This window comes from Carassius gibelio, chromosome B19, assembly GCF_023724105.1.
Source record: "Carassius gibelio isolate Cgi1373 ecotype wild population from Czech Republic chromosome B19, carGib1.2-hapl.c, whole genome shotgun sequence".
Taxonomy (NCBI): domain Eukaryota; kingdom Metazoa; phylum Chordata; class Actinopteri; order Cypriniformes; family Cyprinidae; genus Carassius; species Carassius gibelio.
In genome coordinates, this window is record NC_068414.1 from 6,074,523 (window position 1) to 6,100,695 (window position 26,173).

At 42.1% G+C, this 26,173-nt stretch overlaps 2 protein-coding genes, 1 long non-coding RNA gene and 6 other non-coding genes across 9 annotated transcripts; 1 reads left to right on the plus strand and 8 right to left on the minus strand.

The window, feature by feature from the left end:
* Nucleotides 1-24: 24 nt before the first annotated feature.
* On the minus strand, nucleotides 25-98 carry trnai-aau (transfer RNA isoleucine (anticodon AAU)). Its single transcript has one exon. It is a non-coding gene; the product is annotated as a tRNA-Ile (tRNA).
* A 97-nt stretch (nucleotides 99-195) lies between these two features.
* trnap-ugg (transfer RNA proline (anticodon UGG)) lies at nucleotides 196-267 on the minus strand. Its single transcript has one exon. It is a non-coding gene; the product is annotated as a tRNA-Pro (tRNA).
* A 936-nt stretch (nucleotides 268-1,203) lies between these two features.
* trnaa-agc (transfer RNA alanine (anticodon AGC)) lies at nucleotides 1,204-1,276 on the plus strand. The gene has a single exon. It is a non-coding gene; the product is annotated as a tRNA-Ala (tRNA).
* An 857-nt stretch (nucleotides 1,277-2,133) lies between these two features.
* On the minus strand, nucleotides 2,134-2,205 carry trnaq-uug (transfer RNA glutamine (anticodon UUG)). Its single transcript has one exon. It is a non-coding gene; the product is annotated as a tRNA-Gln (tRNA).
* Nucleotides 2,206-3,219: 1,014 nt separating this feature from the next.
* Nucleotides 3,220-8,218, minus strand: LOC127978814 (uncharacterized). The gene is made up of 6 exons (XM_052583729.1): nucleotides 7,696-8,218; nucleotides 7,258-7,585; nucleotides 6,325-7,126; nucleotides 5,992-6,201; nucleotides 4,561-5,663; nucleotides 3,220-4,451 (listed from the first exon to the last, which is right to left on the minus strand). The coding sequence occupies exons 1-6, from the start codon at nucleotides 8,115-8,117 to the stop codon at nucleotides 3,324-3,326; spliced, it is 3,993 nt and encodes a 1,330-aa protein (XP_052439689.1). The 5' UTR covers nucleotides 8,118-8,218; the 3' UTR covers nucleotides 3,220-3,323.
* Nucleotides 8,219-8,262: 44 nt separating this feature from the next.
* Nucleotides 8,263-8,837, minus strand: LOC127978592 (uncharacterized). The gene is made up of 3 exons (XR_008158560.1): nucleotides 8,755-8,837; nucleotides 8,570-8,647; nucleotides 8,263-8,447 (listed from the first exon to the last, which is right to left on the minus strand). It is a non-coding gene; the product is annotated as an uncharacterized LOC127978592 (long non-coding RNA).
* A 2,002-nt stretch (nucleotides 8,838-10,839) lies between these two features.
* trnai-aau (transfer RNA isoleucine (anticodon AAU)) lies at nucleotides 10,840-10,913 on the minus strand. The gene has a single exon. It is a non-coding gene; the product is annotated as a tRNA-Ile (tRNA).
* Nucleotides 10,914-11,010: 97 nt separating this feature from the next.
* On the minus strand, nucleotides 11,011-11,082 carry trnap-ugg (transfer RNA proline (anticodon UGG)). Its single transcript has one exon. It is a non-coding gene; the product is annotated as a tRNA-Pro (tRNA).
* A 2,728-nt stretch (nucleotides 11,083-13,810) lies between these two features.
* On the minus strand, nucleotides 13,811-19,304 carry LOC127979573 (uncharacterized). Its single transcript, XM_052585108.1, has 9 exons — nucleotides 18,869-19,304; nucleotides 18,692-18,775; nucleotides 18,536-18,616; nucleotides 17,327-17,855; nucleotides 16,902-17,229; nucleotides 15,996-16,797; nucleotides 15,464-15,670; nucleotides 15,002-15,348; nucleotides 13,811-14,320 (listed from the first exon to the last, which is right to left on the minus strand). Exons 1-9 carry the CDS (start codon nucleotides 19,302-19,304, stop codon nucleotides 13,811-13,813), a joined length of 3,324 nt encoding a protein of 1,107 aa, XP_052441068.1.
* Nucleotides 19,305-26,173: the final 6,869 nt, after the last annotated feature.

A 26,173-nucleotide genomic window follows, 5' to 3' on the forward strand; every position in this document is an offset into this window, starting at 1 on the left:
GAGCCCCCAGACAATAAAAACAGCTGGCCAGTACGGGGATCGAACCCGCGACCTTGGCGTTATTAGCACCACGCTCTAACCATCTGAGCTAACCGGCCTCCCTTAGCCATCTGTCTCTACCCGATTGAATAAAAAACTGCCTCAATGTTAGTGAACGCAATGAGACAACAAAGCTTCACGTTTTATCCCGACCAAGGGCTCGTCCGGGATTTGAACCCGGGACCTCTCGCACCCAAAGCGAGAATCATACCCCTAGACCAACGAGCCTTCCTGTGCTGGGCTGAGAAAAAAGAGCTACTGCAGCATCAATAAAAGAAGGAACATGAACTAACGTGGAAGCAATCAAAGACCTCGAGACAGTGTTAAAGGCTAACGAACGCAAGTTGGCCTCTTAACTGACCTAAAAATGTGGCTGTATCTAACATGTAGAGGGATGTTAGGGAGGACAGCTGAAACTGTCAGATGTCACTTAGACCAGCGGTTCTCAATTCCAGTCCTCGAGCCCCCTGCTCTTCAGATTTTGTATGTTTCTCGTATAGCTTCAGACATTTGTTCCATTCAAACGTAAGTGCCCTGAGAAGTGGACATCACATGACATCCCTCCGTGATTCAAGTTCAGAGCGTATGTGTACGTTCAGTTCAAAGTGACTAACACAGAGGTGTACAGAGGTATACAGAGGTATATGATGTCACACTTGTCCATGTGTGAAGACGTTGCGCAGCACAAATCCGTGAACCAATGTTCCAAAGTGAAGTAAACTTCGACGGATTTCCCCTGCTCAGGGAGTGGGGAGCAATGAACACTGTGTAGGGACCATGTCAATCGCAAGGAGCTCACTTCTAATGAGCTGATTATCCAAATCAGGTGTGCTAACAAAGAGAGACATGCAAAATATTCAGACCTTTGGGGAGCGAGGACTGGAATGGAGATGCGCTTCCTTATTCTTTAAGTCAGTGTGAGAAAAAGAGGTGAGAAGTTGTCTGCGTGACCCGAGTGATGCAAGGTGGTCTGCATAATACAAGAATCCGCACATGCATACTGGCGTAACAAGACCGAGAAGGTCCTTTAACACAAAAGCTAAATCTCTTTGTTAATTCGACAACACAATCGCGGCCAGTGCAAAGGTGCAAGCCCAGAGGAGGGACGGCCTCTTTGCATCAAGCCGGTCATTCGCAGCTATGCTCGTCATTCTTGAAAGGCCAGGGGAATTAGCTCAAATGGTAGAGCGCTCGCTTAGCATGCGAGAGGTAGCGGGATCGATGCCCGCATTCTCCAAGTTGGCTCCTGCCCTTTTACTCACACATCCCTAAATCAGTGGTTTTCAATCCTGTCCTGGAGGCATCCCTGCCCTGCACATTTTGCATTTCCCCTCATCTAACACACCAGTTTCAAATCATCAGCTCATTAATAGAGACTGCAAGACCTGATTTGGGTGTGTCTAATAAGGGAGACATACGAAATGTTCAGGACAGGGTTGCCTCCAGGAAAGGTTTGAAAACCATTGCCCTAAAGAGACCGACTGAGCACTGACGCAATGCTGCGACACTCCCACGTTAGCTTTTTTTGGGGCTCACAGCTGCCAAAAAGTATTTCAGACATGGTCCTGTGCAAATTGGTTGCAAAACATTGCCATTTTACACACAGTTCCCTAAAGCAGTGGTTTTCAAACCTGTCCTGGAGGCACCCCTGCCCTACACATTTTGAATGTTTCCCTCATCTATCACACCTGTTTCAAATCATCAACTCATTGATAGAGACCGCAAGACCTTATTTGGGTGTGTCTAATAAGGCAGACAATCAAACTGTGCAGGGCAGGGGTGCCTCCAGGACAGGTTTGAGAACCAGTGCCCTAAAGAGACCGACTGGGCATCGATGCAATGCTGCCACAGTCTCTACGTTAGTTAATTTTTTTGGACTCAAAGCTGCCAAAAAGTATTTCAGACATGGTCCTGCGCAAATTGGTTGCAAAAAGTGGTCCCACCGCGATTTGAACTCGGATCACTGGATTCAGAGTGCTAACCATTACACCATGAAACCTTACCTGGAGCAGCCGTTGCTCACAGGGCCACAAAGACTGTCACCAGTGCCAACCTAGTGCTGTTTTTATCTTTTCCTGCGGCAAGAAAGCACACAGGTTCCACCGAGATTCGAACTCAGATCGCTGGATTCAAAGCCCAGAGTGCTGACCATTACACCATGGAACCGAAACTGCTTGTTTGGTGGCCAACTGGGAAACAGATAGCTCCGTGGCAGTGGGGAAGCAGTTATACAGAGAAGTTGGAACCCAGTGATTTTTGGTCACTGGCCCGCCTCAAAAAACGGAAAAGAGTGGGAGATTTTGCCGAAACCCGGGATTGAACCATGAACCTTTAGATCTTCAGTCTAACGCTCTCCCAACTCCGCCAAAGCTGGGGAACAATTGTCTGTATAAGAAGGGGGGGAAGAGGGGAGAGGGAGGAAGAGAAGCGCGAGAAATTCAGGAAATCGTAGGTTCGAATCCACGCTGTCACATAAAGTTATGCGTGTATTTGTTAAAAATCGTAAATCGATTGTTTCGTGTCCAAGTTTGATTTTAAAAGTAATGTATTTGAATTTAATTATTGTTTCGTTTCTAAGATTGATTTTGACAGTAATGTTTTTGATTTAATAATTCTTTCGTTTCTAAGATTGATTTTTATTTTATTCTCATTATCATTATCATTAGTCAAAGTGCATTTATTAAGGCAATCATTTCCTGTGGCAGTAGGGACAAAATAACCTCCTTATTACGGCATTCACACTTTATTGTATCATATTACTTACTGCAAAGCTACACGTGACACTGAATTTAACTGTAAACTGAATGTCATTACATTCAATAAAACAAATAAATACAACACACCAGTCAAAGAGAAATATATTTATTAACTATATACATATTTAAAAAAATGTAGGAAAAGTACTAAATTCAATATAAAATTAAGAATTTTAAGTGCACACGCTATATAAAATAAGTACAAAAAAATATATAAATATATACATCAAAATCTACACATTTTGGTATTTTACTTTATACTGCTTCCTCTACACATAAACCTTTCTATAATAATAATAATAATAGTTTAACTTTATTTAATATGTATATATATTTCCATATGTATTATAGTGTATTCACATACATACCCACATGTTTATAATAATAATAATAATAATAATAATAATAATACAAGATAAAAAAAAGTGCACAGTATAACTCTTTAACATTAAATATGGCTGGAAGATAAAAAACAGAACAGATCCAACCAAGAGAACAAAATGAATGTATCACACATAAATAAATGAGTTATCTTCTCATAATCTGTAACCACTGCTCCTTCGTAATTGTTTCTTTATTAGGGCAATATATTTTGCCTTTGTACTGGCTATGGCCAGTTTCTTGAGTACGAAATTGGCCACACTTTCTGCACGAATTTGCTTTTACAGTGCGATTGTACGATCGTTTGGTTGGAGTGGCTGTGTCATTTGCAGGTGGCTCAGAGGAAATTGCTCCAGGGTTAATGGTGGAAAATGGGGCTGGGCAGGGCACCAGAAACATCTGAGACACAACAGGGGCAGTGGGTGTGTCAGGAACCAATGGGTGTGGTGCTGTCGGCCTGGGACAAATTGTCCTTAGCTGGCTGGACGTGGCTGAACGCTGAGGGTGTACGGCTGATGGCCAGATTGAAGTTGCTGTGGCAGATGTACAGGTAGCTGAGGGCGCAATCTTTCTAAACTTTGTCTTTGCCTGTCCAGCTGTGTCTGGTGGCATCTGGTAGGTATGCAACTGGTGGCTATATTGTGGAGGCACAACAGGCTGTACTCGTGCTGGAGGCAAAACATCCAAAGCCACTGGACGTGCCTCTGGAAGGTCCAGCCCTTGCAACAGCAAGGAGACCTCCTGACCCTTTAAACGGTTATTGTGCCATGTCGTAAGGGTCCTCTGATTTACCTCAACTAGCTGAAGGGTTGTGTCATTCATCACCGTTCCATTGCTCAGGATTAGCTGCCGAATTTTTCTGTAATCACGAAGAATGAGATCCCATCTAGACAGAGATTCTGTCCGCTGTTTCTTGGGGCTTCGGTGGATGTTACATAACCTTATGAAAATCATTTCAACAAGGCGACAGCAATTAGGCCACTGTGCTGGAGAGCCGCTAGAACCCAAAACACACCTTTTTGTGCTGTCGACACCAGGAGTGAAGACAGCTTTCTTTTTTGGGGACCTAAAACGTCCTGTAAGTAGCCTGTCTTGATGACGAGCAGCATACACCACCCTGTCTTTATCAAATTTGTCCAGGTTCTGCCACAGACCCACAATGGTCGCAACTTGTTGGTTGGTAAGTGTGAGGCTTGTCTGTGTGCGCAGCTCCACCAGACACTCTGCCAACGCATCCACCCGGTCCATTCCAGGAATGCAGTGTTCGTCAACAGCCTGGAAATATATAACTGTTGGTTAGGTATTTACATGCTGTTAAGTAAGTTTACTGCTTAATGGCAGATAACTAAATGAGTGACAATTCGTATAGAAAAGGAAATTTTACCATTGCTGAGGGCACTGGTGTATCTAAAGGATCCTGGACACTGGGTACTGGTGCAGCTGAAGGAGCCCGGACTCTGAGCAGTGGTGGAGCCTGGACACTGGGCAGTGGTGGAGCCTGGACACTGAGCAGTGATGCAGCTACACTGGGCACTGGTGCAGCTGAAGGAGCCCGGACTCTGAGCAGTGGTGGAGCCTGGACACTGGGCAGTGGTGGAGCCTGGACACTGAGCAGTGATGCAGCTACACTGGGCACTGGTGCAGCTGAAGGAGCCCGGACTCTGAGCAGTGGTGGAGCCTGGACACTGGGCAGTGGTGGAGTCTGGACACTGGGCAGTGGTGCAGCTACACTGGGCACTGGTGCAGCTGAAGGAGCTCGGACTCTGAGCAGTGGTGGAGCCTGGACACTGGGCAGTGGTGGAGTCTGGACACTGGGCAGTGGTGCAGCTACACTGGGCACTGGTGCAGCTGAAGGAGCCCGGACTCTGAGCAGTGGTGGAGCCTGGACACTGGGCACTGGTGCAGCTGAAGGAGCCCGGACTCTGAACAATGGTGGAGCCTGGACACTGAGCAGTGATGCAGCTACACTGGGCACTGGTGCAGTTGAAGGAGCCCGGACTCTGAGCAGTGGTGGAGCCTGGACACTGGGCAGTGGTGGAGTCTGGACACTGGGCAGTGGTGGAGTTTGGACACTGGGCAATGGTGGAGTCTGGACACTGGGCAATGGTGGAGTCTGGACACTAGGCAGTGGTGGAGTCTGGACACTGGGCAATGGTGGAGTCTGGACACTGTGCAGTGGTGGAGTCTGGACAATGGGCAGTGGTGGAATTTTGACACTGGGCAGTGGTGCAGCTGTAGGAGCCTGGACACTGGGAACTGGTGCAGCTGGTAGAACTGGTGGACCTGAAAGGACTAAGTCATCTGATGCCACAAGATTTGCCACTGTGGCTTCCTCTCCAAAGAAATCAATGAAACCCTCATCCTTTTCCACTTGCTCCTCCACATCTATCTCCTCCAGCAATTGAGAGGTCCTATCAGAGGTAGGGCACATGTCCTCCAGGGGCTGACTATTCTGCCTCAACAAGTACTGTACTCCAATGAGCTCCCCTGAGGAAATATTTGTAACAGGAAACATTTTTAATGGAAATTATGCAGAAAGGTTTATTTAGAAATGCAGTAAATATTTTGTTGTCCACTTCTGTATGAACAATATATATCTAATTCAGAGGGTATCATAAAAAGACAGGATTACTCTATATTCTACTATGTATTTTATTTTCTGCCCTGAAACCTAGAACACAGAATAATGTATAAATATTCTGGTAGTATAATTTTTCTCTGATATGTCAAAATTACATTATTATTGTCCAAAAGCACTTGTAATTTTACCAAAAACATGCTACATCATGAGCTGCATTTATCAAAATATTTTTACCTGTGTATACTGCAGGTGGAGTGAAGCTAGGGACCAATTTCCTGCCATACAACTTATTGTAGTTCTCATTGACAGAGTAAACCAGCTCCCCTGTGTAAGAGCGCAGAGTTGAACCTCCATCTGCAACAGCAGCTTCAGCCCGGTCCTGATTCCAGCGTAATAAACCTTCCAGGAGATAAATCTGGAAGTTCAGGCTGTTTGCGCTGTTCCCTAGAAAAAGAAATAGAAAGCCAAATATTGCTTTGAGAAAATGCAAAACATAAAATTTAATCTGCAAATATCTTGATAAACAGGAATTAGTGGCAAAATGTGGTATATTCTGACATGACAAACCTGGAATAAATCTGTTTAGGTGGCAGTGAAATGATTCCAGGGATGTGGAGCCTCTGGCACAACGATAAGTTTTTAGAACCACCCCACCCTTGCTTGTAGTTCCAGTTTCAGTATAGAGCGGCACATTTGGAGGGTCTTGGATACAGGTGATGTGCCGCCTCTGGACATTCCAGATGTGCTGCATTCTCACACTGTCAAGAAGAGGAACACCAAGAGCATCATTCCCCTTGCCACCCATGAGCTCTCTGATGAGCATATCAAGGAGGCGGTAAGTGGTTTCTTCTCCCCGTGTTCTCCTCCTGCAGTGCTGGAGCAGCTCAGCTTTAGTTAAATGATGGTCCAGTTCTGCCTCCGACAGAGTAGGCCAGCCCTGTTGGATGAGTTGCTCCCTTTTGGCCTGTCTCAGCAGAGTGAGATCCCCTGCATCCCACTCAAAAATACAGGATGACAGCCTTGCCATAAAAGTAGGGTACAACTGGTGGGCGTCAGTGGTGCACCCTACTGCCAGACGTCGCATAAAATGCCAAATGTCTAGGCGGACGATGACATCTGGCCAGCCGCTGAACCGCCTCTTCAATTTAGTCTCTCCCACTTTCTTGCAACAATCACAGTCCACATAAATGATAGTGGGAGGATCAACACCAGCACTCCGGTATCGCTCCATGAGCCCTGCAGCCATGAGGTCTAACCCAGCCCCTTCATTCGCAGTCAGGACACTCATCAGCACCTGACCTATCTCATTGCCCACTGAGGTAAGCCACTGTGCTGTGCCTTTCGCAGGCCCACTCAACTTCTTGGTGATCTGAAAGAAACAATAAGCATAGCAAATAATACAACATGCATCCAAATCAGTTACACTGAAAAAAATAAAGCTCTCTTGGTCTAACAATACATTATAGATAAGGGTACAGTCAATTAAGCAGCTTATCTGACCTTCTTAGTTGAATCCATTTTTAAGATTGATCCATACGTGGATGTTATGCTGGCCTTTATGTGATCGAGCCTGTTGAGAATGTCCTGACTATATACAGTGAGGAGCCATTTGTAGCTGGGTACTGAAGCAAGTGGTGGTGGCTCCTGGAAGTGCAGCGGATGCAGGCCACGATTATCAAAAAAGGCCACACACTCTGATGTGTACCGAAGCGCACGTTTCAACCACTCCTCACTGTGGTTCTCTCTCAGCTGGCCGATGATCCTCACTGGGCCATTCCCCATGCCCCTCTCACGCAGCAAGCGAAGAACCCGAATGTCACAGGCATACCTTGGAAAAAAGCATTCATTTAAGTATCTTATTATAAGGTATCTAATTATTGTAGGAAATATTTATCAGAAAGGGTAGCACATAAGTGAAAATGACTGCAAAATAATTACTTGCGTGTGAGGATGACCCTGAATTCAGATCGATGGGCCAGGTCCAACTGCTGCAGCACAGCTTGACTCCAGGACAGATAGCTGGTTCTACACCTGGTGCAGATCAGGGTCTCTGTCACCAGGTTGTAGTATCTGTCAATGTCTAACACCTGTCGTACCCTCCTGTGCAGTCCACCACCACACAGCTGTTGCCTGGCACAGGCAGGGTTAGTACACTGGAGCCGCACCTTCCACAGCTTATATGGCATCCAGAGCAAGAGACGCTGTGAAAAAAACCTATCAGGTGTTGGAGCTTGGTGGTACAACAGGGCTGGTGGTGGGGGGTGATACCACAACTGTAGGTTTTCACGCAGCTCCAGCTTTCCCTTTGCACCAACCCTAAAAAGTGCTTCTGACACCCACTTCTGGTCTTGCTGTGGCATTGTCTGTGGCCACAGAAGGGGGAGATCTTCTGGCTGAGATGAGACCTGCTGATATTATAAAAAACACTGGTTTAAATAAAAGCTAAGAGAGCATTAAATGATGAAGACATGTATATATTTTGAATGAGATCTTACTAGGCTCCTCACAACAGTATTCTCAGAAACAGTTGATGGCGTTGCTGTTTTTTTGATGCGTTGTGAACTCTGAGGTGGAGGAAGGAAGAAGGAAGAGGAGGACTGGATGACGGGCTGATGAGGTTTGGGGGATGGAGGAGGATGAGGATCAGAGGGTGGACATGAAACTGTAGCTGAACTGGAGTGCTCTAACATCTGTGGAGTCAAACATTATGAATAATTTATTAAGGGGATTGCCATGTTTTTAATACATTAAAATTACATAGTGATAAAGTCATGATGACATTATAAAAGTCTTGATGTCTTTTAATATTAACCTGAGAGGTTTTCCTCTGGGTGCTCAAATTAGGTTTTGCTGCTGCCACATGTGAGCCTCCAAACCTTGACTTTTCAAACTAAAAAGATTTGTCATGGTTAGTGATAACAAAACCCTAACACTATAGTTAAAGGTTGAGATGTTTCAGTATCTGCAGTGATGCATGCAATAGTGTGGTCTGCTTACCATTGACAATGTCAGTTTAGGTCTCTTTGCAGGACATGACACATCGCTGACAGAGGGTGTGCTTTGGGCCGGGGTGCTCTGTGATGTTTCCCCTGTGACTGGTGGATGAACCTGTGACACATGCATAAAGTACAAAACAGTCTTCCTAATGTGATTTTAGATATAAAGACACATTGATGTTGCAAACACATCTATCTATTTATGCAACTTGAACCAGGCTAATTGAAGTTACCTTGTGAAAGCCACAAATACATGTCTGAGCTTCCTTCAGAAGAGTGGTCTGTCCCCTCATTTGCAGAGGGCACTTTTCTATCTGTGAACATGAATTATACCTCTGACACTGGATCTCAAAACAGCAATAAGTCATCATAATTATATCAATATAACATTGTATTTACATGTAATTACTTAACCATACACATAAATAAAAATACCACAATGTATTGTCAAAAAAGTTTGTTAGTTTGCCCATGAATCTAGCTGCATAACTTACCTTCTGATACATCTCATGCCATCTTTTTTGTCGGGGAGAAGGTCTATTCCCCTGTGTAGATGGCCAAACTCCTGTTTGGGCAAAACTCTCCAGACGCGCAAGCCATTCAGCATTACTCATGCCTTTGTGAGACTTAGCTGAAGCCATGTCGTTGCCTGAAACACTACATAACACGTTACACTAACTGCCATTGTAGCCTGTAGCATTTACCCTCCTGTTGTGTTCATTTCATGATAGCTAGTTGTGTTCCTGGTCCAGAACGACCGCCATATTATAGCAGATTATAAGTTCATTATAATACACATATTATCTTACATATAACATGTTGTGATTTATTTATTTATTATTTAATGCCATGTCAGCAGCAGGGGCTATATTCATGCCAAGAGGAAACATTTCAATTGCACAATTCAGTCATATATATAATGTCAAAACAATTATATAACATTTATATATATATATATATATATATATATATATATATATATATATATATATATATATATATATATATATATATATGTTTGTATGTATGTGTGTATGTTTGTACAAATATAAAAAAATACATATAATAAGATTGTGATAGATCTTTCTATTATGGCTGTATGTCTCAATGACCTAGGCTCATACAACACGTTTATGAGTATAAATAAATAAATAAATATATAGCATTATGGATTAATTTGACTAAAACAAATACTCAGATTAAACATATTGTGGTCTTTCAACTGTGTCCATGTGATAAGGGCATGAACCTGAATGTATAAACTTATCCATTCACTTCTTTTGACTGGTCATAACATATGTACAAACATATAACATACGTGTAAAAGTTAAACAAAACATTAACATTTTCCAAATTTATTTTGTGTGTTCAAATGCCGCATTTGGAAAAAGCTGTGGAACCTTATTACAATTAAATAAAAAGCATTTTTTTTTCATTGAGAAAACTTGTTAATCGGTTAAATTCGACATATTTACAGTTACGTTAGCTCCGGTCGTAATAGTATTTACACATCAGTGACAGTTGACGTTACGTAGTATCAAGCGGTAATCATAGGCTAATTTACATGGCCAATCTTGCTATTCCTAAAGAACAAAAATCCTAAACCATTTCATTCATATCAAGATATAAATAACATACATGAGCGGAATGTAAATGATTTAACGTTACCTGAGCGGAGATTACATGCAATTGGCGAGGACGTGCGTGATTGGTGTATGAGAAATAGACCTTGCCATTTCATTGGACGCGGAAAAATAGAGATCGCAACGTGATTGATTTATAAAAGATAGAAGTCGTAACGTGATTGGTTTTTAAAAGATAGAAGTCGTAACGTGATTGGTTTTCAAAAGATAGAGGTCGTAACGTGATTGGTTTTCAAAAGATAGAGGTCATAACGTGATTGGTTTTTAAAAGATAGAAGTCGGCATACTATTGGATTAATTTTACAGACTTGTGGTTGTCAGGTAGAGCTATTTCAGCCACAACAAGCTCCTGCTTAGCAAGCAGGGATTTCAGTGAGATCACCCTACTCTTTGTCACAGGAGAAGAGCAGAGCAGAGATGAGCCCCCAGACAATAAAAACAGCTGGCCAGTACGGGGATCGAACCCGCGACCTTGGCGTTATTAGCACCACGCTCTAACCATCTGAGCTAACCGGCCTCCCTTAGCCATCTGTCTCTACCCGATTGAATAAAAAACTGCCTCAATGTTAGTGAACGCAATGAGACAACAAAGCTTCACGTTTTATCCCGACCAAGGGCTCGTCCGGGATTTGAACCAGGGACCTCTCGCACCCAAAGCGAGAATCATACCCCTAGACCAACGAGCCTTCCTGTGCTGGGCGGAGAGAAAAGAGCTACTGGAGCATCAATAAAAGAAGGAACATGAACTAACGTGGAAGCAATCAAAGACCTCGAGACAGTGTTAAAGGCTAACGAACGCAAGTTGGCCTCTTAACTGACCTAAAAATGTGGCTGTATCTAACATGTAGAGGGATGTTAGGGAGGACAGCTGAAACTGTCAGATGTCACTTAGACCAGCGGTTCTCAATTCCAGTCCTCGAGCCCCCTGCTCTTCAGATTTTGTATGTTTCTCGTATAGCTTCAGACATTTGTTCCATTCAAACGTAAGTGCCCTGAGAAGTGGACATCACATGACATCCCTCCGTGATTCAAGTTCAGAGCGTATGTGTACGTTCAGTTCAAAGTGACTAACACAGAGGTGTACAGAGGTATACAGAGGTATATGATGTCACACTTGTCCATGTGTGAAGACGTTGCGCAGCGCAAATCCGTGAACCAATGTTCCAAAGTGAAGTAAACTTCGACGGATTTCCCCTGCTCAGGGAGTGGGGAGCAATGAACACTGTGTAGGGACCATGTCAATCGCAAGGAGCTCACTTCTAATGAGCTGATTATCCAAATCAGGTGTGCTAACAAAGAGAGACATGCAAAATATGCAGACCTTTGGGGAGCGAGGACTGGAATGGAGAACCGCTTCCTTATTCTTTAAGTCAGTGTGAGAAAAAGAGGTGAGAAGTTGTCTGCGTGACCCGAGTGATGCAAGGTGGTCTGCATAATACAAGAATCCGCACATGCATACTGGTGTAACAAGACCGAGAAGGTCCTTTAACACAAAAGCTAAATCTCTTTGTTAATTCGACAACACAATCGCGGCCAGTGCAAAGGTGCAAGCCCAGAGGAGGGACGGCCTCTTTGCATCAAGCCGGTCATTCGCAGCTATGCTCGTCATTCTTGAAAGGCCAGGGGAATTAGCTCAAATGGTAGAGCGCTCGCTGCGCAAAGGAAGGGGTCCAATCTTTGAGCCCCGCCCGCAAGCGAAAAAGACGCAGAACACGTGAAAACGCCGAAAGATTTCCCCTGCTGCAATACTCGGGGTATATTTCTCTTCGTTTTGAAGAGTTTTAATTACATGTGAGACAACTCTACCCTCCGCGGCCTGGATTCGAACCCGTGCTCTCTCGGATGAGCCGTGACGTCATATGTCCTCGACGTGTATTTTTAAGCATGCAATAAACCGAGACTTTTATTTTGTTATCTATGACACAATTGATTGATTTTATTTTACATAGATTTGTGTGTGTGTATTATTTAAATGTTTGTGTTTAAATAAAATTAATAAAAAACGTTTCTTCAAATACGTTTTGTGTGTGTGGATATGATTTGATTGATATGATTTAGCAGATTTTTTTTTATCTTATCAAAAAAATGTTCTATTAAAATTAGTACAAACACATACTGTACATACACAGAATATAAAAAGCACAATACGAAAGAGTGGGCCCAAGTGATATATACAAAATGTTTTATTAAAATGAACACACACACATACATACACACAATATAAAAAAATATGAAAAGAGTGGGCCCATATAATATAAACAATATTTATATATACAGGAAAGATATTATGTACTACTTATATTAAAAAATATATATGAAAAGAGTGGGCCCATATAATATATACAAAATATACACATTATTTACAATGGAGGCGGAGTTTGTCATTTATTTTGCCTGCCGCTGTTCTGCCAACCAATCATCTAAAGTTTTTCCATTAGAGGAGCGTGAGCAAAATGTGGCATTCCCATATCGGCTATGACCAAACTCTTTAGTTTTGGGCTGCCCACATTTGCTGCATGTGTTAAAAGTAACCCCTCGCACATACTTCCTCTTATGGACTCCGCTTTCCGTCTCCAGGGCCCGCCGGCGCCTGTTCCTCTGGGTGTAACGGGACACAGGAGCAGCAGGCACTGGAGCAGGCACTGGAGCAGGCACTGGAGCAGACACTGGAGCAGACACTGGAGCAGGCACTGGAGCAGGCACTGGAGCAGGCACTTGAGCAGGCACTGGAGCAGGCACTGTAGCAGGCACTGGAGCAGACACTGGAGCAGACACTGGAGCAGGCACTTGAGCAGGCACTGGAGCAGGCACTGGAGCAGGCACTGGAGCAGACACTGGAGCAGGCACTGGAGCAGGCACTGGAGCAGGCACTGGAGCAGGCGGAGCTGGGCCTGGACCGGATGTCAAAGCACCAGCAGATGGAATCACTATTGACACAGTCATGTCCGGGTTAAGCACTAGTGTGCCTAACAGTGACCCAGGTGCTGAAATGGGCTGCACAACTCCTGCTGCTGTGGGGACGGGTGCGATAGGGCACTCCCTTTTGGCAGCAGCTGGCCGGCGACCCGGTCGCAGAATTGGAGCCTGTCCTTCTCGATTTGGCGGAAGGATAAATTGATGTTTTGGGCCTGATGTTGATGGCACGTCATCCAATTTTTCCCTCGGCAGAGGAAGCTGCACATCAGCCACATCTATTGGGTCAGATGGAGTCAGTCCCTGGACGAGGACACTCAATTCCTGATTCTTCTGCTGCCGTTGAAACCTGAAAGTAAATTACTTGTAAAATATATATATATATATATATATATATATATATATATATATATATATATATATATATGTGTGTGTGTGTGTGTGTGTTTGTGTGTGTGTACAGAAGTATTCAGTTCACTGGAACCAAATAATGTGCCTTGCTTACCACTGAATGAGTGTCCTCTGGTTCAGCTCAAACAGCTGGATCATTGTTTCATCCATCAGCCTTTGATTGTTAAGCACCAGCTCTCGGATGTGGTGGTAATCCGAAAGGATTTTAGACCACCTGGGGGTGGAAACTCCAGCCTTCTTGGTCGGTGACTTGTGTAAAGCACACAGCTTCATACAAATGGCCTCAACCAAGCGGCTGGTGCTGGGCCACTGTGCTGGACCCCCAGGATGTCCAATTAGACACCGTTTCACACTCTCCACACCCGGTGTGACTCCGGACCGCTTCGGTGCCTTAAAGCGCCCATGTGTCAGCTGAGGCTGATGTCGAGGCTGATAGTTGACCCGCTGTTTATCAACATCAGGGAGAGCGGTCCACAGCTGGATGGCCTCTGTAACCTGCAGGTCGGTGAGGTAAGGAGCCTCACGAAGACCCACCAGGAAACCAGCCAGATCCTGGACCTTGTCCCACCCAGCGATGCCATCAGGTCCAATGACTGCTCCCTAGTAAATGCAGATTAGTGTTAATATACACTTCCAGTCAAAAGCCTTTGAACAGAAATATTTTTGACATTTTTTAAAGAATTCTGCTCAACAAGCCTGCATTTATTTTATTCAAAATACAGCAAAAGCCATTATATTGTGAAATAATTTTAATATTTAAAATAAAAATGCTTTCTATTTGAATATAGTTTAAAGTGTAATTTATTCCTGTGATGCACAGCTGTATTTTCAGCATCATTCCTCCAGTCTTCAGTGTCACATGATCTTCAGAAATTTGTTGTTCTAGAAACCTTTTTTTATTGATATTATTATCAATATTTACAACAGTTGTGTACATTTTGTTCAAGATTCTTTGATGAATAGAAGGATCCAAGATAAGAATTTATCTGTAATAAAAAGCTTTTTTAATATTATACACTATACCCTTCAAAAGTGTGGAGTCAGAACATTTAAATCATTATATATTTATTATTAAATTATAGAAATTAATACTTTTATTTAGCAAGGACGCATTAAATTGATGATAAAGACATTTATAATCTTACAATATACACTGAACTTTCTATTCATCAAAGAAACCTAAACAAAAATCTCTAGAAGCTATTTTTAACCTTATAATAATAATAATAATAAAGTAAAAAAAAAAAACTGAAACTAAATAAAGCCCTTAGAGTGTCGTACCTGAGCCTTGCCGGAGACACTGCTTCCAGTGTCAGATGTCTGTGACAGCACTGAAGAGGCAGGGGCGAGATGCTGTCCCTCTCCTCCAGATGATGTGGACGGCTCAGCCAGTGATGCTGGGGACTGAGGCAGAGGCAAAGATGAGGGGGTGTTTCTGAGGCAGGGGTCATCCTCATACAGCACTGGAACTGTGATGTCCTCCATGCTCTCTTCCTCAAACCCCTCATCTAGCAGGTCCTGATCATCAACCTCCTCCACCAACCGGTCTTCCTCCTCTGGGTTCTGGAGCACTGGAGTCAGTGTTTTGCCAGTCTGGCTGTAAAGGTACTCGATTCCCAGCAATTCACCTACAATAATAAAATAATAAAAAAAGTGTTCTTAATAATTGATCAAGTACATTGGAGGCTCTAATACTCTAATAACTTAATAGAATATTGCAAAAGAAATAATTAAATGTCTTACCTGTATATGCTCCAGGAGGGCGATAGCGCTCATCCCAGGGCTTCCCAAAGACTGTTCGGCTAAGCCGGTCCACAGCCTCGCTCATGGCACTGCCATATGTCCGAATGGAGGACGCCCGTTTTATGGCGTCTTCCATTCGGTCATCATTCCAACGCATCAAGCCCTCAAGGAGATAGGCCTGAAAATGCGCATCGCTGGCACTGGTTCCTAAAAGTTAAATAATATCAAAAAATATATAAAAAAGGGTTTTATATGTCACATATGTACAATATATGTACTACACATAAGGTGCTCTGAAGTAATTTGTATACTACATTTAATAGAGTTTTGTAACTATATTAAAAATGATTGTCACTTAGTCATGTGTTACTAGTGACTTGTTAGTAAAGACAGCTTTGTCAATGCTTATGACATTAAAAAGTATAATGTAGAGTGTGACATTTATTAATGCGGCATTACTTTAAAGTGATGGAAGCAGTTACAGTGCTTATATTTTCTACAGAAAAATGAATAATCCATATGCATGTAATACCTGGAATAAAACGGTTCAGGTGGAGGTGGAATGACTCCAAGGAGGTAGAGCCACGAGCACACCTGTAGCAGCACAGCTCCACGCCGCCTTTCTTCAGTGTCCCTGTCTTCATGTACAGCGGAAAGTCCTCTGGGTCTTGGATACACTGGACGTGCTTGCGCTGTTCCTTCCATATCTGCTGGATCCGTTCGTGGTCCAGCAGAGGAACTCCCAGGGTGTCCTTCCCATCCGCACTGTCAAACTGATCAATCAGTGACCCAATCAATCTGGTGGTCTCCTCCACCCCCCTGGTCCTCCTCCGGCAGTGCAGTGCCAACTCCCTCCGGGTAATGCGAGCACTGACCGCCTTTTCTGAGATGTGGCCAGTCTTCTTTGCCGCCAGGTCACCCTCTTTTGCGGAGCGAAGAGCAGCCACATCCTCTGGATCCCACTGAAAGATGCACGGGGACAGACGTGCCATGAAGATCCCATAGAGCGGATGAGCCTCTGTCGTGACACCTGCAGCAAATCGCCGCATGAAGTGCCAGATGTCGAGGCGCACTACAAGCTCATCCCACTCCAAAAACATGATCTTCACCCGCGATTGGCCGTACTGACTGCAGCAGTCCCTGTCCACGTACATCACTTTTGGGGCTGCCTCTCCTGCCTCTCGGTAGCGTTTCATCAGACCAGCTGCCATGGAGTCCAGTCCATGTCCCTCGGCAGCTGTCAGCACAGAGACAAGGACCTGGCCGTGTTCGTTTCCGACATTTGTGCACCAGGCAGCTGTTCCTGAAGCAGCACCGGCAAGTTTCTTTGTGACCTATTGGGAAAAATAAAAGAGTAAAAAAAATGTGCCATATCTGTGCCATATCCGTGCCATATCCATATCTGGCAAATTTCTGGATATAAACAGGGCTTTGATACCTTTTTTGTCGAATCCATCTTGAGAACACAGCCAAAGACAGATGTTAATTTGGCCTTGACCTCGTGCAGTCGCCCCAGAACATCCCTGGCATACACGGCTAACAGCCACTTAGGTTTAGGCAAAGCAGGTAAAAGTGGAGGATCAGCAAACACAGGAGGCTGCACAAGGGAGGACCTTGTGAATGGTTCACAGGCAGTCAGGTACTGCAAGACACGCTGTGTCCATGCCTCACTGTGCTGTTCCATCAGCTTCCTGTAAAGCTGAGTCACACTGTTGCCCAGTGTCCTCTCCCTCATCATCCTCAGCACCCGGTTGTCACATGAGTATCTAAGGAAACAACAGTATAATCATGCAAATGCTTTAGCTGGTAAAAAATAACCCACATAAAAGCACCTAATAATGAATGATTGTCATTATGAATTACCTGTATGTCAGCAAAGCTGGAAACTGACTGCGGTGGCCCATATCCAGCTGTCCTAGGATGTCCTCGGACCAGGCAGGATATTTCTTTTTGCAGCGTTTGCACTCCAGATACTCAGTGGCAAGGTCATACCACCCGTCGATGTCCAAGACCTTACGCACGGTACGGTAAATTCCTGCCGCAGTTAGTCTGTGCCTACCACAGTCTGGGCGAACACAGACGAGAGGAAATAACCACATCTTCAGCGGCATCCATAAGAAAAGGGGCCGACAGAAGAAGAGGTCAGGTGAGGCAGGGGGCTGAGTGTTTATTAAAGGGGGCTGAGGAGGATACCACCAAAGTTTCAGCTGGGACACTAGTTCTGGCTTGCCGGTTCGTGGGTTGGCCTTAAACAGTGTGTTCCGGATCCACTCATGCTGGAAAGGTGGAAGTTGATCTTTCCAGTGACTTGGAAGCTCAGCTGGTGGCCGGTGATGTGAAGGAGCTGGTGCCTTGGCAGTTTCCACTGATGGAGATGGAGCAGCACAGTCCTCTGAGTGAATAGTAAAAAAAAACAATAAGGATGACTGTTGCATTTGATAGTAATATGCCATAAATGCAGCGCACAAATAGCCTGCAAAGCACAATTTTTGGACAAGTATTCATAATTATTATGTTATTTTTAGGAACGAGAGTGAAGAAAGTGGTACTAGTGTTAAGGAAGCACATAACCCAGCATACACTTTATTAATTTAAGGAGAATGGAATCAGTGCAGCTGACTGAGAATGAGGATCAGATGGAATGGAGGAAGGAAAATGTGGTGTGATGAATTAAGTGTAAAGCAACGAAGCCCACGGACATGAAGCATACACACAGATAGAGTAAGGAAAAACTGTTAACATTAGAACAATGAATCTCCACCATCCTGTCTGCTCAGGGGGAGATGAAGAGTGAGTGAGAAGAGCAAGCGGTGTGAAAAAGTTATCTAGTGATTATCTAACAACGGATAAGTTCGGAAACGCAAATAAATACACTGACACCTTTGGACATCCTTACGGTTTTGAAGAAGTGCACTCAAGAAAGCATCCCGCTTGAGGCATGACATGACATAATTCTGTATTGTAAACAAAAAATATTTTAAAATGTTGAATATTTTCCCCCAAGAAATAACGCTTCTCATTGTGTTTTACAAAACATTCTTGTAATATTTGCATTTGTGTCATATGCCACACCTGTATTTAGCTGTGCTTCACATTGTGATGCAGCAAATACCAGCTCCTCATCGTCATCTTCAGCAGTGGGAACGGACTTGCCTGGAGCACAAATGTTAAAACTATCATTGTGAACAATACACAGAGACAAACATATGTAAGATGGTGCTTACTTACCAGTAGCGAAAAGCTGTATCGGGGTCAAATGTTTGGCTGGGGGTTCTGCTGCTGGAGGAGGTAAAGTGGACTGCAATAATGGATCTGGAAACAGCAAGTTGACAAGTTTGCCATAATGATAAATTAATATATGAAGAAATGCTGTAGGTAAAATTCTATATTCACACTCCTACTCACAGGGTTTAGCTGGTGACGTGAGTTTTTTCGCCAGCTGTGAAGGAGACAAATTTTTGCCACGCGCCAACAGCGCTTTCACAGTTGCGGTCTTCTGTACACCAGTTTGGATAGGTGCAGGTGGAGGTGCAGTGGTTGCAGAAGCACTGGAGGTTGCAGCGTGAGGTGCAGGCTGACGTACGCTGGTGACCACAGCAGAAGCCCGTCTTTTCAGGACATATGTCTTGAAAATGGCCATGTTGGTTTTGGGCCTGGCATCTGCCTTAATGAGGTACCTGATGAGGGCTTGAGCCTCCTTGCTCTGGTCCTCATAAACATCTTTCATGGAGCGGCCCTGGAAGTCACCAAACTCCACCATCAAGCAGCCCTGGTCTCCAGTTGCCCGGGCTTCTGCCTGCATTTCCTGCTTCCTCTGATACTTTTCCACTTCTTCTGCCATCTCTCTAATTTGAGAAGTGTACTGTAGGAACAGTTGTTTATTTTGTGACAGGGGTGTTGTCTGCGCTGTCTCAGTGGAAATGCTGAGCACCAAATACACGGCATACCCCAGAGAGTTTTCCAGGAGCCATCTAAATCTCTGGCCCTGGTACTTCCCAAACTGAAGTTTGCAGTGAGCCAGTACTAAAAACTGGTCACTGGGGTCACTGGGGTCTCCACTGTTCCACCTCCACCTCCTCCTTAGGTTTGGCCCTTCCAGACTCCAAATTTTCAAGGCGCTTCGCCTCCGCCGAAGGCGCCATGAGGAGTCGGCTTGATGTTGCCGATTGCCGTTGAAAAGAGGGATATGCATACATTTTCTGAAATGAAAATCAGAAAAAGACTACTATCTTTTGCAATCTGAAAGACACCTGTATGTTAAGTGTGTAACAATAATTTAACAAGCTACGCATAAACTATATTACTGTGGTAATAAACTTGGCCATGACATAAACTGTCCTGAAGATGAGTTTTCTACAAAGGACAGGAATCCCTGACATATAAAATATGTAATGTCAGTATGAAGTCTGAAATTTCCTTTTATTTCCAATGCTTTCATCTTAAACCATGACTACACACACCAGGCTATAAAATATTACATTAAATATATAATACTTCAAAAGTGGTCATCTTACCCCAGGGTTACACCAGGTGCTTTTACCTCTTAAAATCTTTTTAAGTGTTTTTAACTTTCTGGTCTACCCAAATTAAAATGAGCACTATTCCCATATACTTTTGCTCATATGGATACATTTGGCCTTTTTTGTTTGTTTTTAGTTAAGACTCTCAATGTTTTATTTATAAAAAAGTCATTATTATATTATTTTAGAAAATATAAATGTATTTCTTGGTAAATGCATTTTTCCATATCTCCACAACAATTTGGTAACGATTTTTACAATCAAAATGTGTGTGTGTTATTATGTGTTATAACCAAATATAAATGTAAATAGTTTAATCGTTATTTTCATTCATAGGACCCAGAAACCATGACTTCTTAGACAATACACACATCATTGTTGACAGTAGCATAGCTTAATTAGCTGACGGTCGATAACTTTAACTTATCTGATCATTTATCATGTGAAAAGTTACAGGTTCACAGGTACTGAAGAAAGCATGAACTGTATGCTAGCTAGCTATACTGACACGATTCGTTTTCAAAAAATACACACTGTATATTAACCAATAATGACCAGTTTTCAATGAATGAAGTAATAGCCTTACCTTTAACAAAGATGACAATGACAACGACCGGCGATTGGTCAAAAGGAGGCCACGGGAGAGAAACGCGATTGGAGGAAAGTAAACCCCGGAAGAGAAACTCGATTGATCAAAAGTAAGCCACAGGCAAAACGCGATTTGTCAAAAGTAAGCCACAGGCGAAACACGATTTGTCAAAAGTAAGCCACAGGCGAAACGCGATTTGTCAAAAGTAAGCCACAGGCGAAACGCGATTGGTTCATGTGGGCTTACTTTGGGCTAACTTCGGCTCAGTCGGTGGAAAGCAGTAGGCGCAACTACTGCTTTCCACCCACTGAGGCGAAGTAAGCCAAAAGTAAGCCCACATGAACCAATCGCATTTCACCTGTGGCTTACTTTTGACCAATCGCATTTCACCTGTGGCTTACTTTTGATCAATCGCGTTTCTCTTCCGGGGCTTACTTTCCTCCAATCGCGTTTCTCTTCCGTTGCTTACTTTCCTCCAATCGCGTTTCTCTCCTGTGGCCTCCTTTTGACCAATCGCCGGTCATTGTTATTGTCATCTTTGTTAAAGGTAAGGCTGTTACTTCATTCATTGAAAACTGGTCATTATTTGTTCATATACAGTGTGTATTTTTGGAAAATGAATCGTGTCAGTATAGCTAGCTAGCATACAGTTCATGCTTTCTTCAGTACCTGTGAACCTGTAACTTTTCACATGATAAATGATCAGATAAGTTAAAGTTATCGACCGTCAGCTAATTAAGCTATGCTACTGTCAACAATGATGTGTGTATTGTCTTAGAAGTCATGGTTTCTGGGCCCTTTGAATGAAAATAACGATTAAACTATTTACATTTATATTTGATAACAACACATAATAACACACACACATTTTAAATGTAAAAATCGTTACCAAATTGTTGTGGAGATATGGAAAACTGCATTTACCAAGAAATAAATTTATATTTTCTAAAATAAAGTAATAATAACTACTTTTTTTATAAATAAAACATTGAGAGTCTTAACTAAAAACAAACAAAAAAGGCCACATAAATCCATATGAGCCAAAGTATGTGGGAATTGTGCTCATTTTAATTTAGGTAGACCAGAAAGTTAAAAACACTGAAAAAGATTTTAAGAGGTAAAAGCACCTGGTGGAACCCTGGGGTAAGATGACCACATTTGAAGTATGATATATTTAATGTAATATTTTATAGCCTGGTGTGTGTAGTCATGGTTTAAGATGACAGCATTGAAAATAAAAGGAAATTTCAGACTTCATATTGACGTTACATATTTTATATGTCAGGGATTCCTGTCCTTTGTAGAAAACTCATCTTCAGGACAGTTTATGTCATGGCCATGTTTATTACCACAATAATATAGTTTATGCGTAACTTGTTAAATTATTGTTACACACTTAACCAGAGATGGGACCAAGTCACACATGTGCAAGTCTCAAGTAAGTCTTAAGTCTTAACCTTCAAGTCTCAAGTAAGTCCCAAGTATTTTTTTCTTGGGCATGTCAAGTCAAGTCAAGTCACAAGCTATGTCAAGTCAAGTCCAAGTCAAGTCACCTTAATATTGTTATTTTACCTGCATAATCTGATCTTAATAAAGTTAAAAGACAAGATATAAGTAACTGTCAGTAAAGTAAAATAATTTGGATTTGCATTGTAAATACTCATGTTCAGTAAAATACATCATGGAATCAAACAAAATTGTAACTTTCATAAAATTATTTATTTTTCACTTCTGCCAACAGTGTTTGAAATGTTTTACATTTTCAACACTGAGTCCATAAAACTAAACATCCAACAGACTCCTCTCTGAACATCTCTCTCTCTCTCTCTCTCTCTCTCTCTCTCACTCTCTCTCTCACTCTCTCTCACTCTCTCTCTCACTCTCTCTCTCTCTCTCTCTCTCTCTCTCGTGCGCATGCGTAGAGTGGGTGTGAGCGTGGAGCGTGGATGTGGAGCGTTTGATTGCGGTGTGAGGTACGAGTGTTTGAAAACTTCTTTTTCTACCTTTACCTATCTTCTTTAACTGTGTCAGTGTAAATTGTGATTTGTGGTAAAGATAGTCAAAGGAGGTGATTGTTTAAGGGAGGGTTTTCCGCTCCCAGTCGGTGTACTGGGAGCATGGCTGCTCCAGGTGCAGGGAGTTTGGAGTTTTTAACGAGGCGCCACGGAGTGAAAATTGATACTACCGCTAATTTAGAAGAGTGTGTTTTAGCGGTGGCTGCTTTAGCTGGACATGAGAATGTTCTGTCAGCTTCACGGATGAACAATGCTATTGTCATTTTTCTTAAGACCATAGACCTGGCAAATTTGGTAGTAGAGAGCGGTGTTGAGATTGGTGGCATTTTTACATCAGTGCTTCCCCTTTCTACTCCTTCAAAGAAGGTCACGCTATCAAACGTGCCGCCGTTTATCAAAAATGATGCTTTGGCTGGAATGCTCGCCAGGTATGGAAAACTGATATCTCCAATAAAGATGATTCCAATCGGAAGCAAGTCTTCGATTTTGAAACATGTTGTGTCTTTCAGGCGATTCGTGTATATGGTTTTGAAAGATAATACTGATGAACTCGATTTGACTCTCAACTTTCGTCATGAGGATTTTAATTATGTCATATATGCCTCAACAAACACAATGAGGTGTTATGCGTGCGGAGATAATGGACATCTCATCCGTGCCTGTCCAAAAAAAGTGAATGAACCGAACGTATCAGTTTCTGATAATGTGACTGAAGTGCAGAATGTCGTTAGGGAACGTGACGCTGAAATGCCGGGTCCGAGCAAAGCACCAGTTGCTGTTTCAGAAAATACACATAACAGTCCTGAGAGTTTAGAAAGTAGCAATGTTGTTAAAAACGGATTAATTACAGACGGAGCTGAAACAATCAAAAACTCCTCTGTTGAAAAAGAAATTGAATGTGAATCTGACGAGTCGGAAAGCAGTAATGGCGAAAATAAGGATATGGCAATTGAACTGGTAAATCCATTAATCGATGCCCCCGTGTTAGGGGATGAAGGGTGCTTTTTTAAAACTCCCCAAAAAAGAAAACTGATAACTTGTCACACTGATAAACAAGCAAAAAAAGCGGATAACGTCAGTGTGAGTCAGACTGACACTGACAGTGAAAGTGATATCTCAGAGTGTAGTTTTAGTGCCAGTCTGCCTCAAAGTGGCTTCTCCAGCCAAACGTACACTGTTGATGACATAAGGACTTTCTTAAAAGTGACCAAAAATCTGAGGAAGGTGAAAATAGATGAATATTTTCCTGATATAATGCAGTTTACTGAAAAAGTTAAGCTTTTTAGAAGTGAAAGCTGCTTCACTGATCAAGAGGTTTATCGGCTGAAAAAAATTGTGACAAAGTTAAACCAGTTAAGTGAGTCAAGTGAAAATAGCTAGAATGGGCAGTTTGGAAAATTCTTATTGGCTTTTTTGCCTCTTTTGCTCTCTTCTTTCTTTTTTGATGGGGGAAATACATTTTGCATCCTTAAATGTCAATGGTGCAAGAGACATCAAGAAGAGAGCTCAAATCTTTGAATTAATGAAAAGTAAAAAGATTGATGTGTTGTTTTTGCAAGAGACTCACAGTGACGTTTTAAATGGCATAGATTGGGTTAAAGAATTTAATGGATTGGTGGTTTTAAGCCATTATACCTCTCTTAGTGGGGGAGTTGCTGTGTTATTTTCAAAACATTTTATTCCACACTTTTATAATGTTGAAGAAGTAATTAAAGGAAGGCTGTTGAAAGTTAAAGCTTCATTTGAAAATGTTTCTTTTGTTTTTGTATGTGTATATACCCCAACTGTGGCATTGGAAAGAATGATTTTTCTGAATACATTAGACAATGTTTTAAATGATTGTAATACTGATGATTTTTTATTGTTGGGAGGAGACTTCAATTGTACTGAAAATGCTTTGGATAGGAATCATGTTGAACCACACAAGCAATCAAGAAAGAGGTTAACTCAACTAATAAAGTCTCATAGTATTTTTGATGTTTGGAGAAACTTTCATGACACACAGAGACAGTATACATGGGCTCATGTTCATGACGGTCAGGTGTCATTGGCAAGGCTTGACAGATTTTATGGTTTCAAACACCAATCGAGTATGTTTAGAGAATGCTCAATATTTCCTGTATGTTTTTCTGACCATAATTTGGTCAAATGTGTTATGGCAAAAAATCGTGTCAAATCAAAAAGTGCCTATTGGCATTTTAATAATAGCCTGCTATGTGACTCTCTTTTTAGAGAAGCTTTTAAAGCGTTCTGGATAAATGCTAAAGCTATAAAATCCTCTTTTTTGACATTACAGCAGTGGTGGGATTTTGTGAAGTTACAGATTAAACAATTGTGTCAACATTACACTCTCAACGCTACAAGAGATATTAAAGGGTCGGTGAGTTTGTTAGAAGAAGACTTAATGAAGTTACAAGAACAAGTAGATTCAACAAAAGATGTTAATTTTATGGAGCAAGTTAAAGAAAAGAAAAAAATATTGGGTGAAATGCTAGGATTATCAACACAAGGTGCTTTAATTAGATCTAGATTTCAAAGTGCCGAATTAATGGATGCACCTTCAAAGTTTTTTTTCAATTTGGAAAAAAAGAACGGTCAGAAAAAATTGATTCATGCCTTGCGGTCCGAGACCGGAGTTTTACTAACTGATGCTTGTGATATTAGAACAAGAGCTGTAAAATTTTATAACGATTTGTATAAGAATGGAATCTCAGAAGTAAAAGACAATATTTCTGGGTTTTTTCAGAACTTACCACAAATAACGGAAGATGTTGATAAGGAAGTAAGTAAAACACTGAGTTTAAGCGAACTGAAAGATGCCCTTAGCAAAATGGAAAGTGGTAAAACACCTGGTATAGATGGTATCACAATTGAATTTTACAAAACCTTTTGGTCAGAGGTTGGCCCAGAATTGTTAACCGTTTTTAATGAGAGTTTAAAAAAGGGGCAATTGCCACGGAGTTGCCGTAGAGCGATTATAACCTTACTCCCCAAGAAAGGAGATTTAAATGATATATCAAACTGGAGACCAATAAGTTTATTATGTAATGATTACAAAATACTTTCCAAAACCTTAGCGGTTAGAGTAGGTAAAGTTCTTGAATATATTATACATCCAGATCAATCTTATTGTGTGCCAGGCAGGAAAATTTTTGACAATGTCTCCTTTATTAGAGATATTTTAGACTGTGGAATAATTTTTAATTTAGATTTTGGGCTGATATCAATTGACCAAGAAAAAGCTTTTGATAGAGTCGAGCACATGTACTTATGGAGTGTTTTAGAAGCTTTTGGTTTTAGCTCAAGTTTTATTTCAATGGTTAAAGTCTTATACTGTGGCGTTGAGGGTGTTTTAAAGATTAATGGTGACTTGTGCTCTCCTTTTGGAGTGTATAGAGGTGTGAGACAGGGCTGTGCACTGTCAGGAATGTTATACACTTTGGCCATAGAACCTCTGTTAAATAAATTACGAACTGTTGTGTGTGGACTGTGTATACCAAATTGTACCAACAATTTTAAATTATCAGCTTATGCTGATGATGTGATTGTTATAATTAGTGGATCAAATGATGTAAATGTGTTGTTA

Coding starts and splice junctions, on each gene's coding strand:
- LOC127978814 (XM_052583729.1), bottom strand. CDS start 8,117: ATGCCACAGCAAGACCAGAAGTGGGTGTCAGAAGCACTTTTTAGGGTT. Junction 7,586..7,695: donor AGGGTCATCCTCACACGCAA/GTAATTATTTTG, acceptor CTTTTTTCCAAG/GTATGCCTGTGACATTCGGG. Junction 4,452..4,560: donor CACCAGTGCCCTCAGCAATG/GTAAAATTTCCT, acceptor ATATATTTCCAG/GCTGTTGACGAACACTGCAT.
- LOC127979573 (XM_052585108.1), bottom strand. CDS start 19,304: ATGGCAGAAGAAGTGGAAAAGTATCAGAGGAAGCAGGAAATGCAGGCA. Junction 18,776..18,868: donor CACGTCACCAGCTAAACCCT/GTGAGTAGGAGT, acceptor TGCTGTTTCCAG/ATCCATTATTGCAGTCCACT. Junction 17,230..17,326: donor CCAGCTTTGCTGACATACAG/GTAATTCATAAT, acceptor TTGTTTCCTTAG/ATACTCATGTGACAACCGGG.